This window comes from Cyprinodon tularosa, unplaced genomic scaffold, assembly GCF_016077235.1.
Source record: "Cyprinodon tularosa strain WSP-4 unplaced genomic scaffold, ASM1607723v1 ctg70, whole genome shotgun sequence".
Lineage (NCBI taxonomy): Eukaryota > Metazoa > Chordata > Actinopteri > Cyprinodontiformes > Cyprinodontidae > Cyprinodon > Cyprinodon tularosa.
This window is the reverse complement of record NW_024039452.1, coordinates 4873601-4893910: the sequence shown is the minus strand read 5'-3', so window position 1 is coordinate 4893910 and position 20310 is coordinate 4873601. Positions and strand designations below refer to the sequence as shown.

Below are 20310 nucleotides of genomic sequence, written 5' to 3'. Positions count from 1 at the left end.
AAAGGGGTGATGGAATGATTCTATAGGGTATCTGGTCCTTAAGGTCTCTGAATAGGGTGTGTTTCCTTCCTTTTATGGTATGCTCATGAATATTTAGATGAGCTGTGCTCTGATTGGTTGGTTTACAATGAGCGAAGCTGCTGAGCAAAGACGCATCATAGCAACAAGCACTCACTCACTGAAACAGAAAAATGGCCATCATAGCCACACGGCTAGGCTGAGAGAGGACTGCTGCAGACGGGCTAACGTTAGCCCTGGCTGCCGTTACCTTTGGAAGGTCATCTCAAATTTGGAAATGTATTTTTAAATTACGCATTAGATCAGTAAATAGGCCATATAGTGACGCTTAAAAATATGTTCTCGCCTCAAATGATCTTAAAACGTATTTTAATTGAACATCGGCAACAGAAAAGATAAGTTTTAACTTTATACTCTGAGCTCTGTGAGCGCTAACCTGGTAGCTGCTAGCTGCCGCAGTGCATGCTGGGACAGATGTCAATATCAGAACGGTCAAGTCTGCTCTGATGCATGCTGGGTAAAGAGGGAGGGGCGAGAGCAACATCTGGGGACTTATTTGTTCTCGATCTATTTGTTCTTGTGAGTTGGAGCAGCACTAGGGCTGATGACGTTTTTCGCGTACATGAGAACGTACAAGTACAGATTACAAAAACGGCACCAGAGTTGGTTAAATGACGAATTTGCTCCACTTTAACAGTCAGCCACTTGTGAATATTTTTTACAGTAAGAATTAACTTGTTTCTACCGATTTTTTCAAACGAAACATTTAGGAAAATCTTTACAGTGTTCAAGTGGAGCGGATACAGTCAGTGAAGGTGAACTCTGGAACTATGTCCTAGCACAGTTCAGTTGCCAGGCTTTAACCGGTTCATTCGGACCCTAAAGTCTACCTGTCCCATATCAGCCAAAGCAGGAAGAGAGAATAAGAGAAGCAAATCTGAAGAGAACAGACAAATAAAAAGCTTCAAAAGGGTCGAAACATCCTTAGATTACCAACATAAACCCAATAAGACGGACTTTCTTCTTCATGCTTTTTCCCCTTCTCAAAGCAACACTGCCCCTAAAGCAATTCATTGGAACTGCAGGATGTCTGATCTAAAGGTTGGCATGAAAGCCAAGGTTTAGGAAGCACATTTTCTCCCTTTAATAAGTAAACATCTTTTCCAAACCCACTGCAGGTTTGCATGTGGAAAAATTGACATTCCTCATCATGATCAAATGTGACGCTTCATTTGCGGATATTTACTGCATTAGTAAAGCAAAAAAACTTCATGTGTGAATCGATCCACTGTTCTGGGTCGGTAGCAACGATCGGAACAGTCTCTTCTTTTAATACTGCATTGCTTCTATTCAGCACGTCGTCGTCTCAGATGCTTATTTATCTTTATTTCGGTTTTCTCCGAGAGCCGAATGAAAAAACAAACTATAGAGCCACTAGATGCAGCTATCAAAAGTAGAACACTGCAGTCATCTTAATCTTGTCCGCCATCTTTGTTGAGTAGTTGCACAGTGGTTATTTACAAAACCTTCCACATATTTAGTGCCTTTAGAAACAAAAAAAAGAGTGCTGGTTCAGTGTAGGAAAGTAGGGGGGTGACTGGTGACGTTCTCAGACGGTGCTCACAGGGGACCATGTTCCAAACTGGTGCTGATCCAAAAGAAGAGAACTGTTAGAAATGACGTTATTCCACATTTAAAATGGTTGCAAAAGTAAAACCTTTACCTGTTAGAGGGAAGCTGCTCCAGAACTAAGTGAAGAAACTGGAAGAGAAGAAAAGAGGAGTTGGATGAAAATGAAACCAAAAAGTCATCGCCTCCTTCAGCCGGACAAAAAGTGACGTTAACTTTGGAGACGGTCACAGGGAGAGCGAGCGGGCCGGGTTCAGAGACTGAACCGGGCCGGGTTCAGAGACTGAACCGGGCCGGGTTCAGAGAGTAGGCTGAGGGACAAAGGGCCACAAACAGACAGAGAACTTCTGAAAGCTCAGAGTAGGAGGTCCAGCAGCAGGGGCTCGCCCTGATTTCTGAACTCCTCCCTCAGTCGCCTCAGAAAAATCAAACAAGGGTCCGATTGGGCAAAGTGTATCGACAAATCTTAGCTGAAATGATGAGAAATTTGTATAAAAAAAAAATTACCCAAACTTTGCAAAAAATGTTTTTATTAGCAAAAAAAATACATTTTTTCTTAAAATAAGTGCATTTTCTTTCTTGAATTGAGGAGAAAAGTGAGACACTTTGCCAATGGAACAAGATTATTTCAATTTAAAATAAGAGAAAAACAATTCCATTGTCTTATTTCAAGTGCATATTATCTAATTATCTTATTTTAAGAGTAAAAATACTCAATCCATCTTATTAACCTATTCAAAAACTTCTCATTAAAGGTATACTATGCAACCGGTGTTGATTTTCCAGCGAGGCTCCCCCCAGAGGGCGAAAGTAAAAGTGCACTGTCGTAAATATGCACAGCTGTTCTCCTGGTTTCTCCGTCAAGCCAGCAGAAACGCGAGGTCCGCGTCAGCCTTGCAGCCTTCTTTTTCTTTTAGCTCTCGACATTCGGAAAAAGCTTGCCCTATGTTCACCCGTGAACGACTCCTCTCTCTGTCCAGAGTCCTTTTCCTCTTTCTTGCCTGCTCCGACTTGGGCTTTCGCTGTTTTCTCGCTGGTTCCGACATAACTGCACAAATATCGCCACTGCGATAGCAACAAGCATGCCTTCCACTGGGGGCGTGTAACAGTTCTCGCCGCAAAGCAAGACCGACTCTTGCGATGCACGAAACTTCTGAGCCTGTGGGTGCGGGCCGAGGGCTCGTGCAATTGCAAGTACGGTATTTCCCCTACAGACCACCAGGGCGGCCGAGAAAACCTTTGTTCGACCTGAAATGACTCATTTAATCATCCAAAACGTCGTGGAACACATTAATTAACTGAAAAATGTTGCATAGTATGCCTTTAAGTGTATTTACCCTTATTTTTACTCATTTCTAGATTGTTTTTCCAGTGTTTTAGGTTAATGTGGAGCTCAGAAATCTCTTAAACCGGGCGTACACTGTACTATTTCTTTGACTTTTTTGGGCCGATTCGCCAGTCATGCGAGAATTTTTCAATCAGGCTGACTTTCAGCCTAATTGTGCGTCATTTAGTGTACAGAGGGTGAAGAGCGACAATCAGACTCTAACGACCAGGAATCAGAAATCGTAAGATCGGGAGAAAAACATGTTTGAAATTTAGTCGGCCATAGTAAGGTGGTCATGGGCAAATCGCTCATCGGGCAAACAAGGATTCTTCTTCCTCTCAGACAAAAACCCAGAACTAGGGATGCACGATATAATCGGCCTTAAAACTGAATATCGGACATCGGCCACCCCACCGATATTTAACCCGATATTTGATCAGCTTCTGAGTTTCTAAAGTCCCAAAAAAAAAAAAAATTAAAATACTTCTTCTTCTTCCTCAAAAACTTCTTTTTTACAGACTTAAAAACTTCTAAAGACGAGGGAAAAAATATTGATACATTAAAATATCCCAATATCTTCATATGCTGATATATTGCCATTTAAAAACACCATATCAATCTCTTTTACTAACGAAATATTGATATATGTCATCGTTATGCTACGAAATCCCCCGAAAATTCACGAAATGTCGCCATATTTTTATATGTTGATATATTGACGCGGTATCGATCTATTTTACTAACAAAATCGCACAAGAATTTGCAAAATATCACGAGAGTTTGTAACAGAACGATGAAATTTCACGAGATTTTGAAAGTAAAATAGATCGATACCGCGTTTTTAAAAATCAATTTGATATCATCATATGAAAATATACACTATATTGCCAAAAGTATTTGCTCACCTGCCTTGACTCACATATGAGCTTAAGTGACATCCCGTTCCTAATCCATAGGGTTCAATATGACGTCGGTCCACCCTTTGCAGCTAGAACAGCTTCAACTCTTCTGGGAAGGCTGTCCACAAGGTTTAGGAGTGTGTTTATGGGAATTTTTGACCATTCTTCCAGAAGCGCATTTGTGAGGTCGCACACTGATGTTGGACGAGAAGGCCTGGCTCTCAGTCTCCGCTCTAATTCATCCCAAAGGTGTTCTATCGGGTTGAGGTCAGGACTCTGTGCAGGCCAGTCAAGTTCATCCACACCAGACTCTGTCATCCATGTCTTTATGGACCTTGCTTTGTGCACTGGTGCACAGTCATGTTGGAAGAGGAAGGGGCCAGCTCCAAACTGTTCCCACAAAGTTGGGAGCATGGAATTGTCCAAAATGTCTTGGTATGCTGAAGCATTCAGAGTTCCTTTCACTGGAACTAAGGGGCCAAGCCCAGCTCCTGAAAAACAACCCCACACCATAATCCCCCCTCCACCAAACTTTACACTTGGCACAATGCAGTCAGACAAGTACCGTTCTCCTGGCAACCGCCAAACCCAGACCCGTCCATCAGATTGCCAGATGGAGAAGCGCGATTCGTCACTCCAGAGAACGCGTCTCCACTGCTCAAGAGTCCAGTGGCGGCGTGCTTTACACCACCGCATCCGACGCTTTGCATTGCACTTGGTGATGTATGGCTTGGATGCAGCTGCTCGACCATGGAAACCCATTCCATGAAGCTCTCTGCGCACTGTTCTTGAGCTAATCTGAAGGCCACATGAAGTTTGGAGGTCTGTAGTGATTGACTCTGCAGAAAGTTGGCGACCTCTTCGCACTATGCGCGTCAGCATCCGCTGACCCCGCTCCGTCAGTTTACGTGGCCTACCACTTCGTGGCTGAGTTGCTGTCGTTCCCAAACACTTCCATTTTCTTATAATACAGCTGACAGTTGACTGTGGAATATTTAGGAGCGAGGAAATTTCACGACTGGATTTGTTGCACAGGTGGCATCCTATCACAGTTCCACGCTGGAATTCACTGAGCTCCTGAGAGCGACCCATTCTTTCACAAATGTTTGTAAAAACAGTCTGCATGCCTAGGTGCTTGAATTTATACACCTGTGGCCATGGAAGTGATTGGAACACCTGATTCCAATAATTTGGATGGGTGAGCAAATACTTTTGGCAATATAGTGTATTTGAGTTTATTATTTTTCAAAGTGTCAGAAATGGATAACAAAACTGCTATTTTCAATGACTACTTATTTTTGTCCAGCTTTAACATCAGTATCGATATCGGTTATCGGCTACATGAGTTTTAAAATATCGGCATATCGGATATCGGCCAAAATCCCAATATCGTGAATCCCTACCCATAACCATGGTAGCATGTCCAAATACGTTGTCGCCTTTTCTTTTTGGAACTTTCAGCACAAATTACCGAGGCAGCGCGTTTCACTTTAGTTAGCTCCATATTCCTCTTCTACTCGTTTGGCTTCCGGATAGACGAGTCAGAGTAGCGCCGCCTCACTGCGGAACTGAGTCCGACGTTTTTAGACGTACAGCGTGAGAACATACATCGTGAGCTGTGAACTCACGACGAAACCCTCCTTTAGCTGCGTGCAACGATCGGAAAAAAATGGTACAGTGTATGCCCGACTTCAGACAACCCAAATGGTCTCTCTACTCTAAAGCTGAACTAACATCTCGGGGTAGAATCTACCATGGACTCATCAAACCCACGTACATGGCGTGCATGACTGTCTCATGAGTAGTAAGCCGATGATTTCTTGCAGGTGTATGGTGGGGGTCGGCGCATGGACAGAGGGGGGGGCACCCTGATGAGGCATGGAGGAGGAAGAATGATGGTTTGAATGGAAAAGTTAGATTAACCTTTTACTCTCTAGTCGTCCATTAAACGAGGTAGTAATTAGCAGCTGAAAGGAAACCAGATGTCCGAGAAACACAGACCGTCCCTACAGGCTAAATGACGAAGGGGAACAAATCGTCTCTGATTTATCAATAATTAACTTATTAATTTTAGCTAACATTATGTTAACGTAAAGCTTCAGTTGATAACGTGTTTAGCATTGGCATATAATTAATGCTTTAATGGTGCTTTAAACGTGTTCAAGATTTAATGATCTTGACGTTTTTCTTTCAATTTTTCTCTAATCCACAAATTTCAAATGCTAGCTTGAATATTAACATTCAGAATTTTTTTTTATTTCTTTATGGATTACAGGAAATCTAAAGCAAAAATGATAGAATTAATGGAATAAATAAAAAATATGGGCAGCACAAAACAGGGATCGGTTATACTGATAAAATAACCAGTATCAACTTTTAAAAGAAAAACTGTTTTGGTCAAATGTAAGATAAACTAGGGCTGTAACTAAAAATTCTAAAAAATCTGGAATAAAGAAAAAAACCTTTGCTATTTTTCTATGAATTCCAAATGGTAAAAATTTAAAAAAATATAAGTAAACAGGTATTTTTTTTCATATATAATATATATTTATGTTATTTTTACATATATTTTCAGCCCTAATGTCGGCAGTACGGTTCTTTGTTTTAGAGTGGGGTCTGGCTTTTTAAATGCTTTATAAAAACCTGCTTTATTCATTCTAAAACCTAGTTTTAATTTGTTTGGGATCATTGTCCTTCTGAACTTCAAACTGAGCTCACATTTCAACCATCAGACCCAAACTGCTACCTCAGAGGAAAGGAAAAAATTGCTGAAGCACCAGTATCGCTGTCCTTGGCTTTAACAGTTGTTCACCATAGCTTCAATTACATTTTCAGCTGCAGTCACACATTTTGTAGTTATATTAAAAGATGAGGCTATCTGTACACAATAATGTTCCAACTGGCAATCTGCTTTTGCTCAAAACGTCCATAAATCGACTCAGTTTTGTATTAATACTCTACACCTTCTGCTGACATTTGGCACAGAGTGTGAAAAAAAATATCTTTATCCTTACCATGCCTTATAACCTTTAATAGGACAAATAATTTGATTTTTTTTTTATTTTATTTATAGACTATTTCTATACTAATATTACTACCAAAAATGTCCCAGAAAATGCAAAATGCAGTTTGGTTGCATACAAAGGTTTTTTTTGTTAGTTTTTTGTTAGTTTATATTTTATTTTTGTGTTTTAGGCTTTGTTTTTTCTTAGTTTGATAGTAAATAAAGCCCTTAGTGTATATTTACAATAACAATTTGATACTGTGAATTTGTACAGGAGGTAAACAAGGAAGTAGCCTACTCCATCACCTCTCAGATAAGTGTGGAAACAATTAAGAAAAATATCCCAGTAAATGTAAAAATAGAAACCATTAGCATAACCAGCAAAATAGTTTATAAAATTCTATTTTAGAAGAGTTTCATAGACCCGTCGAAATCATTTTCATAAGTCTGCAGAGACGTTTGTCAGCGGTGTTCCTGGCAGTATTTCTGAGGTTTTATAAACTTTACAACAATACTGGAATTATACAGTATCGACTAGGGATGCACGATATAATCGGCCCCCTATCGGTATCGGCCTTAAAACTGAATATCGGACATCGGCCACCCCACCGATATTTGATCAGCTTCTGAGTTTCTAAAGTCTAAAAAAAAAAAAAAAAAAAAAATACTACTTCTTCTTCCTTAAAAACTTCTAAAGACGAGGGAAAAAATATTGATCCATTAAAATATCACAATATCTTCATATGCTGATATATTGCCATTTAAAAACACCATATCAATCTCTTTTACTAATGAAATATTGCTATATGTCATCGTTATGCTACGAAATCCCCCGAAAATTCACCAAATGTTGCCATATTTTTATATGTTGATATATTGACGCGGTATCGATCTATTTTACTAACAAAATCTCACAAGAATTTGCAAAATATCACGAGAGTTTGTTACAGAACGATGAAATTTCACGAGATTTTGAAAGTAAAATAGATCGATATCGCGATTTTAAAAATCTATTTGATATCAGCATATGAAAATATATTTGAGTATATTATTTTTCAAAGTGTCAGAAATGGATAACAAAACTGCTATTTTCAATGACTACTTATTTTTGTCCAGCTTTAACATCAGTATCGATATCGGTTATCGGCTACACGAGTTTTAAAATATCGGCATATCGGATATCGGCCAAAATCCCAATATCGTGCATACCTAATACAAAGGTTTTTTTGAAAGACTTAACAAATTTTGTTAGTTTATAATTTATTTTTGTGTTTTAGGCTTTGTTTTTTCTTAGTTTGATAGTAAATAAAGCCCTTAGTGTATATTTACAATAACAATGGAGGTATGATACTGCGAATTTGTACAGGGGGTAAACAAGGAAGTAGCCTACTCAATCTAAGCTAGTTAGCACCTCTCAGATAAGTGTGGAAACAGTTAAGAAAAATATCCCAGTAAATGTAAAAATAGAAACCATTAGCATAACCAGCAAAATAGTTTATAAAATTCTATTTTAGAAGAGTTTCATAGACCCATCGAAATAATTTTCATAAGTCTGCAGAGACGTTTGTCAGCGGTATTCCTGGCAGTATTTCTGAGGCTTTATAAACTTTACAACAATACTGGAATTATACAGTATCGACAGAAACTGAGAAGTATATTGAGAATTTGAAAAAGGGGGAAAAAAGTTTAAAAAGTTATGCAGGCTGCTCAATGTTAGCGTGATTTTGCGCAGCCCTAGATATCCTTTTAAGACAACATAAATGTACAAGTCTGATTAAAAGTTTTACAGAAGGTAGGTTGGATTATAAAAAAAAAAAAAAAAAATGGTTCTAAAATAATTTGACAACCATGTCTTACTTTTGATTTCTCAGATTCAGATAACTTTATTATTCCTGATGGGCTTTAGTGCAAACATTCAGCTGTAATATGCCTCCACTAAACAAAATAATTAGTAAATTGAATAATAAGCCTCCCAATTGTTAAAGGTAGCCTCAGCTTAACAGCTGCATAGTTCAAAGCTTGAAGCAGTGAGAAAATAATCCCAAACAAACCTCAAAACCGGTCTTGGAACAAATGAGGCAGGCCAACAATAAACCTTTGGAAATTCTACCCTGGGTTCTTCCAGTAAAACCAACTAGTGTTACCAATTCTGCCAGGAAAGGAGGTCATTTATTCAACCAAATTCAAACTAGTAACTTAACTACCGTATTTTCACGACTATAAGGCGCACTTAAACGTCTTTTTTTTCCCTCAAAATGTGCGGTGCGCCCTATGGTGCGGTGCGCCTTATGTGTGTTGTAACTGCGACTTTTGAGACCACCTCATTGAGGAGATGATGAAAGAGTGGCTGAATGTAAGGAGACCAGGTGTTTTTTTTCCACCCCTCACCATCGCTGTTAATATGTAACTCCATGCGTGCCCATCTCACAGCTGATGTGAAAAACAAAGTCAATGGTTGACGCGCATTTTGGTGCAGCACGTCGGGAGCGTTTAAGCATCTGACGCACCGCCAACGTGCTGCTGCTGCTCGAGATGGAAAAATTGAAGTTTTGCTGCTGGACGCGCCGCATCAACCAATCAGAGAAGCTGATCTGGGAGCTGCCAGCGAGACAGACACAGCGCTCTGATGACATATGATATTAACGCAAATGGAAAAGGCTGGATGGTTGCGTGGCTGAGGCAGGTGTATGTGAGGAGACCAGGTGGTTTTTTCCACGCATCACCATCGCTGCGTGCCCATCTCACAGCCGATGTGAAAAAAAGGTGAATCAAATGAACGCTGTGCTCGCCGTTATCCCGGGGGTCTGACAAAGGAGCTTCAACCGCTCGACATCGGTGTGAAGCAGCCGTTCGAAGTAAGGCTGCGAGCGGCGTGGGAGCGATGGATGACCGACGGAGACCACAGTTTCAGGATAAGAAGGCAGCGCCGGGCAAGTTACGCCACCGTTTGCGGATGGATTATAGATGCTTGGACTAACGTGTCTGCTGGCTCTATTGTTCAAGCTTTCGCAAAAGCCGGCATTATTTCTGAGGAGCCACGCTGCACGGAAAGTGACTGACAGCGAAGAAGGGGAAACTGGCATGTCTGATTTAGCGCAGCTGTTTTATTCAGAAACAGAGGATGATGACTTTGATGGGTTTGATTAATACTTTGTAATAAATACATGAATAAAGCACAATCATACTCAGTTTTGCTCCCGCTGTATTTTTCTCCCTGAAAACTTAATTCAACAGCATCCCCGGCGCGTCTCCTCCTCTTCATCGCGGTGGCTGGCAGGTGTTTTTTCATCTAAATAATCTAAATCTTGCAGCTATATTTGCTGTGATCAGTGGGAATAAAGTAGTTTTAATATGTTTTTAAGTGAGAAAGTCCACCTGAAAACTTAATAATTGCAGTCAGTTCATCCAGATTATCTATTTCTGTCGGAGGCGCTCAGACCCCCACATACCAGCGGTGCGCCGACAGCAGAAATCTCTTCATCAGCAGCCTGTAGGCTGGGCAGCCTGGGGTTCACCGCGGCTGCTGGCAGGTGTTTTTCATCTAAATAATTTTAGCTGCAGGCACCAGGATACCGGCAATAAAAGCGAACATATTCCGTCAGCAGGTTTCAGGATTTTAAGTTAATTTAGGAGTGATCACAGCGCTGTGTCATCTGCGATGTGTCTGTCTCATGGCCAGCTCGCAGGTTTGATTAATACTTTGTAATAAATACATGAATAAAGCACAGTCATACTCAGTTTTGCCCCCGCTGTATTTTTAAATACGCAGTAGAGGTATTTAAAGGTAGTAGAGGACATGTACCTGTATATAAAAAATGCGCCCTATAGTCCGGTGCGCCTCATGTGTGTGTTAAATACAGAAATGGGACACATAACTGAGAGTGCGCCTTTTAGTACGGTGCGCCTTATGGTCGTGAAAATACGGTATTTTAACTAAAAGCAAAAGGTCAATGTGAAACTTATGACTGCATGTAAATGTTTGACTGTAGCTGGTTAGGTGGGCTTAGGAATGATAATGAGAACTTAAAGCAGGAAAAAAAGGTTGAAGGAGTCTCACCAGCTCGCCCTCACGGCCTCGATGTCGCTCACTAAGTTCTGGGCCAGACAAATCCCAAAAATCTGTGGACGAAAGCGAACCGTTCACGTTTGATGAAAGGAGAAGTACGTTCCTAAGAAGGCAAGGAAAGAAGCCAACCTGCAACAAAGCCACGCCGATGAAGATCCCCGCCACCAAGGTGAGGTTGTCCTGGAGCCACTTCTCGAACTGGGGGACGCAGCCTTTAACGTTGATGTAGTCCTTCTGCTCCGAGTCCTGTGAACACGTGCGAGTATCTTCAGTGTTTTCATCTCTCATCGGTAACCACTAAATGCTCTGCAGACATGAACTGTTCTACTGGAGACCAGGAATCCAGCATAACCGTCTAACTTACTGGTTTGGCTCTGATGTCGTATCCACACTGGGTGTTGATCACATCCTCCTACAGACAAAACATGTAAATGTAAAAACAAAACAATGGAACTAGAGTCAGTTTTGGCGCATGAGTAATTGCACCGGTGCATAGTCAGAAACGGTACCGCTGGGTCCTTGGTGCAGCAGGAGAAGGGAACGCCACACTTCTCCCGACTGGGGTTCCCATCAGTACAGTTAAAGTAGATGTTCAGGTTCCAGTCGTCGGCTCCAAACGCACCGCAGCACTCCCACTACAGTCAGGCAGGGAAGACAAGTTAAAAACTCCTGACATATCGGGTCAAAAATACTGAAACGACATTTACTGTGTGGCTCCACGTCTCGTTCCAAGTCCCCCGTCACACTGTTGCTTAGAAAACCAACATCGGAATGGTGAAAGGTGCCATGACACCATGCCTCTCAGGCTACACTATGCAGACCCTTTGTCTGCGCCCATGAAAGTCTCCTCTACAACTGTGAGAAAGGGGCGCAAACCAAGGCGCTACTTTCTGATATTTTCTGGTAATAAAAAAAAAAAAACATTGCGGCTTAAAGGAATAGTACACCCAAAACATGATTAGCCTTCATTTTCTACTCACCCCCATGCCGAACAACACTCTGGAGTACTTTTTTGATATCTCAAATGCATGTGGAGATCTGGGAGGCTTCTTGCTGTCTGCTGACATTCAAATAATGGAGGTCTATGGCGCCCGAGGCAGAAAGGTCCATAAAAGTCCACAAAAAACGTGTCAATATTCCTCCATACTGCTCGTCCAATGTATTCCAAGTGTCCTGAGTGGGTAGCGTCCATAATTTACTCGAAACGAAGTCATTTAGAATGTTTTTAGAGCATAAACAGTAGTGTATAGGATTTCCTGAAAGCGCGTTCACAGTCTATGGAAACCGTGGCAGACCAAACCAGATGAAAGTGCGCATTCAGCTCGGCAAAGAACTCATGCTCGTCCTCAACACTGAAGTCCTCAGACATTTTTCTTTCGTTGTTTCTTTCTTTGCACAGGTAAACAGCACATTTCTTCTTCTACGCTTGCATTATCGGCAGAGCAGACGCTGAATGCGCACTTTCATCTGGTTTGGACTGCCGCGGTTTCCGTAGACTCGTGAACGCGCTTTTAGGAAATCCTATACACTACTGTTTATGCTCTAAAAACATTCTAAATGACTTCGTTTCGAGTAAATTATGGACGCTACCCACTCAGGACACTTGGAATACATTGGACGAGCAGTATGGAGGAATATTGACACGTTTTTTGTGGACTTTTATGGACCTTTCTGCCTCGGGCGCCATAGACCTCCATTATTTGAATGTCAGCAGACAGCAAGAAGCCTTCCAGATCTCCAGATGCATTTGAGATATCAAAAAAAAGTACTCCAGAGTGTTGTTCAGCATGGGGGTGAGTAGAAAATGAAGGCTAATCATGTTTTGGGTGTACTATTCCTTTAACGACTCCCCATTATGAAAGGGGTGGACCTGTTTTCGGTACAATTCGCATGTTTTCTTATCATAACAAGGCTTTTTGTTGGTCGCATTCATCTGACCCGGACACCATTCATACCCAACAAAAGGTCACTATTCTGGGTCTTGCTATGAAGAAGTGGCAAGAGAAACAACAATCATGGCGGACGATGATGCCGAGAGCAGTATTTATGTTTAACCATCTTGAAACGATTGAGTTTTTATGTTTGGGAAAGATCGCTAGATGTGCTCCAGCCCTTCGAGGGTAAATCACATCCATCATGGCGATTCGATTCAGTATCGATTTCCTGACCCAACGATTCGATTATTTTCGATACTCAAGAATACACCACGATTCGATTCGATTAATTGGCTCACTTTTTTCTTTTTTTTTTTACACCTTACAGGCTAGACAATGTTTCAAATTTGAAATAAATTATTGAAAGCTGTAATAGGGATGCACGATATAATCGGCCCCCTATCGGTATCGGCCATAAAACTGAATATCATACATCGGCCACCCCACCGATATTTAACCCGATATTTGATCAGCTTCTGAGTTTCTAAAGTCTAAAAAAAAAAAAAAAAAAAAATACTACTTCTTCCTCAAAAACTTCTTTTTTACAGACTTAAAAACTTCTAAAGACGAGGGAAAAAATATTGATACATTAAAATATCCCAATATCATCCTATGCTGATATATTGCCATTTAAAAACAACATATCAATCTCTTTTACTAATGAAATATTGCTATATGTCATCGTTATGCTACGAAATCCCCCGAAAATTCACGAAATGTTGCCATATTTTTATATGTTGATATATTGACGCGGTATCGATCTATTTTACTAACAAAATCTCACAAGAATTTGCAAAATGTCACGAGAGTTTGTTACAGAACGATAAAATTTCACGAGATTTCGAAAGTAAAATAGATCGATACTGCGTTTTTAAAAATCAATTTGATATCAGCATATGAAAATATATTTGAGTATATTATTTTTCAAAGTGTCAGAAATGGATAACAAAACTGCTTTTTTCAATGACTACTTATTTTTGTCCAGCTTTAACATCGGTATCGATATCGGTTATCGGCTACATGAGTTTTAAAATATCGGCATATCGGATATCGGCCAAAATCCCAATATCGTGCATCCCTAAGCTGTAATATTGTTATGCATGCAACTAGAAAAGTTGCATCAAAGAATCCTGCACAAAATCAGTGCAATGATTGCAATGCAATACCTCGGCTCCAGATGTTCCGCCCCCTCCACGGACGCTCTGCTGCTCCTCTCCCAGATTGTAGCTGACGGCAGACAGTGCCGCTGACAGGAGGCCGGCTTGTTTTGTTTTTATGACCGAAATTGCGGAAAACAACTCGAGAAGTTTGACCCGCTAGAAGAGCGAGGTGCGCGAGAACGCTGGGACCCTTTTTCCACCAGGATCTTCGCTCTTTTTGGCCCTCATGTCCCTCCGTCGTCGGACTAAACTCGCCCCCACTTCCTCGCCGCCTCGGCCGTATCTAGACCCACAGCGTGTAGCGCAGACCACGCTTCAATATTGAGCATAAATCAAAAATGTCTGCATCAAGCTCACTGCGACACACTGCTGTAAGAGTATAACCAGGAAGCGAGGTAGGAGGGCAAAATAGGTTTAGCGCCACCGCAGCACGGGAGGAGAATTACACCCAGGAGCAAATGGATAAAAATAGACCGGAAGAAATAAAAAGACATGATTCTCTTGCGGACGTGTCGATGCATCGGATCGTCGGCTGTTGGATCGATGCATCGATACAAAACGATTATTATTCACACCCCTATCCAGCACTACCATCTAAACATATAGCACGCAGGCCTGTGACGTCATTTGGTCCTCTACTGCGCATGCGGGACACTTGTATGTGATCTCCTGTGTGAACTGCATTCATACAATGCAAGTCGCATATATTTGGAAATTTGAACCGCAGTGCAAAAAAAAATCGTATTTAACAAAAAAATCTGAATTGAGCCTCCAGGCCTGCAGTGAGAACGTAGCCATGGAGATGGCTGGAAAATCCAGATTATAAAAGGTTATTTGTGAAGAAAACTATAACAGGACTCACATATTCCTGAGTGAAATCGATGAGGTTCTGTAGGTCGATGTCGTCCCTATAAGCCCGGATGTTGTTGTTGATGAACAGGTTAAGTTGGTCCTTAATCCAGTCCTTAAAAACAAAGGCCAGGACCCCTGTCGTCAACTCCAGGAAAAAGATGATTCCCAGGAACACGGAGAACTAGAACAAGCAGAACCCACGAATCAGAAACAGACACCAAACAGCCACTTTTCCGGGTCTGATCTTCCATCTCGCAGAACGGAACATACAAACTTAAGCAAAAACGTGTTTTCCCGAAGAGCTCCGATGCAGCCGGCGAAGCCCAGGATGAACATGACCCCTCCCACCACCATGAAGAGCCACACGGGGTCCAGCCCCCCCAGGTCGGTGATGGATGAGATGTTGGACAGAACCCCCTGGGGAGGAGAGAACACTGTGATTCATGCAGCTGTGCCTCCTTCAACGAATGTTTGGCGAAAAGTCAAAGTGACAGAAAACCGCCCCGGATGACGGCATCAGCCTGGAGGGAAACTGGTTCCAGTCAAACCAGAAACCAACCTCTAAAACTCAAAAAACCAACATCACAGATAATAACTGTTAGCTTAGCATTTTTTACGCTCCTAATATCAAACAAGACGCATTAGACCGACTTCCTTTCCAGTTTAATTGGCTAAATAAGAAGCTCACCTTCTCACTCCAAGCCCACAGTCCGATCCCCACCAAGGCCATGCCCAGCAGCTGCAAGACACCAGCCACCTCTGATTAGTGGAGAACGCACAGATGCAGAATGACAGGAAAAGTAAGAAATATCCCCTCAGTTACGCCTCAGCTTGCACTAAGCTGCATCTGCTTCACAGCTATTATTTTTAAAGGAAAAGTACGCTCATATTCAGAATTAAATTAGAGGGTGTGGGTGAATGATTCCATGAATGATTGTAGACTAAATTTGACTTTTGAAAATCCAATACCAAAAACGTCCAGAAGATGGCAGAAGTGAATCATATACCCCATTTACGCTACCCTTGAAAAACCGTGCCGAGACCGGTCCGAGCTCAGTAACTGAGATAACTTATCGTGTGTAAATGGAAAGCAAACTGAACTGAACCGAGCTAGACACAACCAGACCGAGCTAACTAAAGCGAACGCCACGCCAGACACAATCAAACCGCGATAAACTGGTACTAGCTCATCAGTAGGGCTCGGTTCGGTTCTGGCTCGGTTCTCGGATAACAAATACCCCATTTACCCTACCCTTGAAAAACCGTGCCGAGACCGGTCCGAGCTCAGTAACTGAGATAACTTATCGTGTGTAAATGGAAAGCAAACTGAACTGAACCGAGCTAGACACAACCAGACCGAGCTAACTAAAGCGAACGCCACGCCAGACACAATCAAACCGCGATAAACTGGTACTAGCTCATCAGTAGGGCTCGGTTCGGTTCTGGCTCGGTTCTCGGATAACAAATACCCCATTTACCCTACCCTTGAAAAACCGTGCCGAGACCGGTCCGAGCTCAGTAACTGAGATAACTTATCGTGTGTAAATGGAAAGCAAACTGAACTGAACAGAGCTAGACACAACCAGACCGAGCTAACTAAAGCGAACGCCACGCCAGACACAATCAAACCGCGATAAACTGGTACTAGCTCATCAGTAGGGCTCGGTTCGGTTCTGGCTCGGTTCTCGGATAACAAATACCCCATTTACCCTACCCTTGAAAAACCGTGCCGAGACCGGTCCGAGCTCAGTAACTGAGATAACTTATCGTGTGTAAATGGAAAGCAAACTGAACAATCGAGATCTTCTCCACGCAACATTTTAAATAATAACACCGAAGTACAGCAATAATAATCAAGCATAACTTCCTGAATGTGACGGGCGCCGCCATTTTGATTTGCTTGATTCCCTCCTTCTTCTTCTTCTTCTTCTTGTGTTTTATGGCGGTTGGCAAACAACTTTTGGTGCATTACCGCCACCAACTGCTTGATTTCCTCCTTTAATACTGGCAGTAATACCGCAGATCGTCACTAGGAGGCAAAGAGTCGAGGAACCGAGATAGCGTGATGTGTAAACGGTCATCAGAACCGAGCTCGGCCTGGTTAACTGATCCGAACTCGGATATATCGAGTGTGAATGAGAGGTCGTGTTCGGAGAGGAAAGCACAAACCCTTATTTTAAACCCGAATAGACGGTCAGTTATCGACGCTGGTCCATCAGCCGCTGCCGTAGCTCCCGGCAAACGCGTAGTGTGCCCAAACGCACGAACAGCACCCGCCCCCTTCTTCTTCTGATTGGCTAATACTGTTAGCATCAGAGCGCTCCTTTGCTACCATTGGCTGACAAACGCAAGAGGGATTTCGATTGTCTTTTTAAAATTTATTTATCGGTAATTTATTTTTGAGTGATTTTTTTTTTTTTTTTGGTTTTAACACACTGGCAATCGCTACGAGCCGGACACTTGCGTTGTATGAATGCAGTTCACACAGTATATCACATACAAGTCGCATATATTTAGAAATGTGAACGGCAACGCAAAAAAAATCGGATTTTACAAAAAATCGGAATTGAGCATCAAGGCCTGCACTGTGAACGTAGCCTTGGATAATAGCGCGTTGTGACAAACACCAGATACAGCACTGGGACTTGAACAGCCGATACCGCACCGTGACGTCACTAACCAGTAGGTGGCAGTAGTGTTCTTTGACAAACATGGATGCCTCCAGTAAAGCACATTCAAATGAAAATTACTCTCAATTAATAACACTTATTTATTGAACAGTATGGAATAATTTCATATTTAAAGTACTTTCAGAAGTTTGAATTCTGAATATGAGCGGACTTTTCCTTTAATTTCTAAAAAGTTAATTAATTAATTGAAACAATAATCAACAGATTAATCAATTTGCAAAATAATGGTTAGTTAGAGTTAGATAGTTATTTAAAGCTCATCTTAGGCGGCCGGTACAACATGTTCTTTATAGTTTTATAACAATTTAAGCCTCTAATGAGAGAAAAAAACAGTAGATGGGGGGGTGGGCTGCAGCCCCCCAGTGTCTGAGGACCCCAGCAGCGTCCCTGCGTGGAGCTGGCAGCCGTGGGGTGCTGTCCACGGAGGCGTGGGGTAGAGCAGGTTGAGCTGTGTCAGCGCTCAGCTCTCATTATCACTGAAAGCCGATTAGCTGCTGCGTGTTTGCAGGAACAGCTGCTTCTGTCCGGACATCAACTAACAGGGGCCCCAATCTGAGCGAAACACCTGCAGCTACCCCCCACCCCCCCAATCTAACGGAGACAATACCGCCCCCCCCAATACAGCGGTGACAATAAGGGGGTTTCTTACCCAGAACAGGATGTTGAAGCCAAAAATAAAGTATTTGATGCAGCAGCTGACTTCGTGGCCTTTGAAATGATTCCCCGACATGTTTAAGCATCATCCGCCGGAGACTGGAGAGGAGAACCACGGCCTGCTTTACAGGCTTTGTGTCGGACCGGAGGGAACAGGTTCAGCGCTCGGGGGAAGCATCTCCTTTGTCCGCTTCCGGGGTCCGCTCAGAGCCGCCGAGGAGACATGGCGGAGCCGCGGGGACGACCCGGTTCTCTGACACAGGACGGAAGAAGCACCTATCGGCCAGAGTTCAGCGCCGATATCGCTCAATCCTGAGCGTCGGTCCGCTATTCGGGCTAAATTACACAGATAGGAGGCGGTGACGTTGCTGGGGAAGGTCGTGTGTGATTGGAGGGTGAAGTGGTTAAAGAGCGTGGCAGCCGGCCAATCACATCACAGACAAAGTGAAGGACTTCCGGTTTGGATTACGCTAATAAAAGCATATATTTTAATGAAAAAATGAAATTCAACCACATTAATATGTTGGCAGTCATTTTCTGGAAGTGGATACAATGATTTATTATTATTGTTATTATTTATGACCAAACACTGCTGGGAAAGAAATTTTTAAGACCATTTCTATTAGTACAGTATTCAGGTATTGCAGTTACAGACTGTGTCCACCAGAGAGCAGTCACGACAAATATTACTTGTATGTGGTTATGAAAAATAAAATCGACCAAAAAAGTAGAAAGTTGTTCAATAAATTACTGAAGGAAGAGTAAAAAGTACTTGATAAAAATTAATGAGTAACTGTTTTTTATCATAATATCTTATTTAATTATTAAAAGTTTGTAATCAGACATAGTTATGTGATAATTCTGTTTATTTAATGTATCTAATAAAAATAAAGAAAACACAAAAAATAACATGATAGAACAAAAATGAAAATATCACACATTTTCTTTTTAATCCAATTTTCTTTTAACATAAATACACAAAACTAATCCTTACAGTAGGTAATGAATACTTGATAGGAAAGGATAAAGAATATTTACGATATCAAAGGGGGAGTGGTGGCCTAGTGGTTAGGGCCCAGAGGTTCTGAGTTCAAACCCCACTGCCACTCTGGGTCCCTGAGCAAGACCCTTAACCCCACACTGCTCCCCAGGTGCCGCACAATGGCTGCCCACTGCTTCCCAGCGAGATGGGCGTAATACAGAGAGTTAATTTAATTTTAAGTTAATTAAAAACACCATCATTCCACAGCATCTGATGAGCAAACTGGAATACCTGGGCTTCAATGCACCCCTTGTCTCACTGTGTGGTGTGGAGGCTGCAGCGCCTCAGACTGGAAGAAGGTGAGAACAGCAGAGAGGATCATGGGGGCTCCTCTTCCCTCGATTAAAGACATTTCATCCCAGCGCTGCGTGTCCCGAGCCCGTGACATCATCACTGACCCCTCACCCCCCACCATGGACTGTTCTCCCTGCTGCCCTCTGGATATTCAATGCAGGGCAGCAGCTTCTTCCCCACTGCCATCACATGATAAATGTTATATAAAATGGGTTATTTTATTTAAAAGAAAGAAAAAAAAATAATGTTAGGACTGCAGATACACAGTCACATGTTTATATTACTTTTATTTAAATGTATTTATTATTGTTTTCAAGGCTGCACTTTAAAAAAAAACTCTAGACAATTTCATTTTTTTTAACGGAATTTCTTTTTCTTTAGAAATGGAAAAAATAAATCTAAGTCTAATTTCCCTAGTGTTAGATTAATAAAGTTTCAAATATTTAGCAGTTGCGAGAAATTTAACTCAAATCAGAGTCACGATACTTTAACAAGAGCAGTACTTTAGTAAAATGAAAAAGTTGAACCCTTAATCTATATATTTTAAAAAGTTACTCAAGTAACTAAAGTAAAATAAATGCACCAGTACTTTCCACCTCTGGGTCTATCGGTGTTGAACACAACAAACCAAAAAACAAGGGTGGTGTAATGATTCTTTAGGTATTTCATGGTCTATATTCATAGTTATCCTTAACTGTATAGTGAAGGATTTTTGCAATTTTTTTAAAATAACTGCTCCAA

The 20310-nt window shown here is 41.7% G+C and overlaps 1 protein-coding gene across 2 annotated transcripts; it reads right to left on the bottom strand.

Annotated features, from left to right (window-relative positions):
• Positions 1–1060: 1060 nt before the first annotated feature.
• Positions 1061–18622, bottom strand: tspan5a (tetraspanin 5a). 2 transcript variants are annotated; one of them, XM_038268458.1, is made up of 11 exons: positions 18229–18622; positions 15578–15628; positions 15160–15306; positions 14900–15070; positions 11453–11578; positions 11308–11355; positions 11073–11189; positions 10935–10996; positions 5651–5741; positions 1742–1779; positions 1061–1666 (listed from the first exon to the last, which is right to left on the bottom strand). In XM_038268458.1, the coding sequence occupies exons 1-9, from the start codon at positions 18307–18309 to the stop codon at positions 5669–5671; spliced, it is 876 nt and encodes a 291-aa protein (XP_038124386.1). In that variant the 5' UTR covers positions 18310–18622; the 3' UTR covers positions 1061–1666; positions 1742–1779; positions 5651–5668. The 2 variants fall into 2 exon arrangements, with proteins under 2 accessions (XP_038124386.1, XP_038124387.1); XM_038268459.1 differs by lacking the exon at positions 5651–5741 and having other exon boundaries at positions 18229–18620.
• Positions 18623–20310: the final 1688 nt, after the last annotated feature.

What these genes read in the sequence shown, in the direction of transcription:
- tspan5a (XM_038268458.1), bottom strand. Translation starts at nt 18,309, where the DNA reads ATGTCGGGGAATCATTTCAAAGGCCACGAAGTCAGCTGCTGCATCAAA. An exon ending in TGTGGGCTTGGAGTGAGAAG is followed by an intron (nt 15,307 to 15,577) that starts GTGAGCTTCTTA and finishes TCTCCTCCCCAG; the next exon opens with GGGGTTCTGTCCAACATCTC. An exon ending in ACACGTTTTTGCTTAAGTTT is followed by an intron (nt 15,071 to 15,159) that starts GTATGTTCCGTT and finishes TGCTTGTTCTAG; the next exon opens with TTCTCCGTGTTCCTGGGAAT.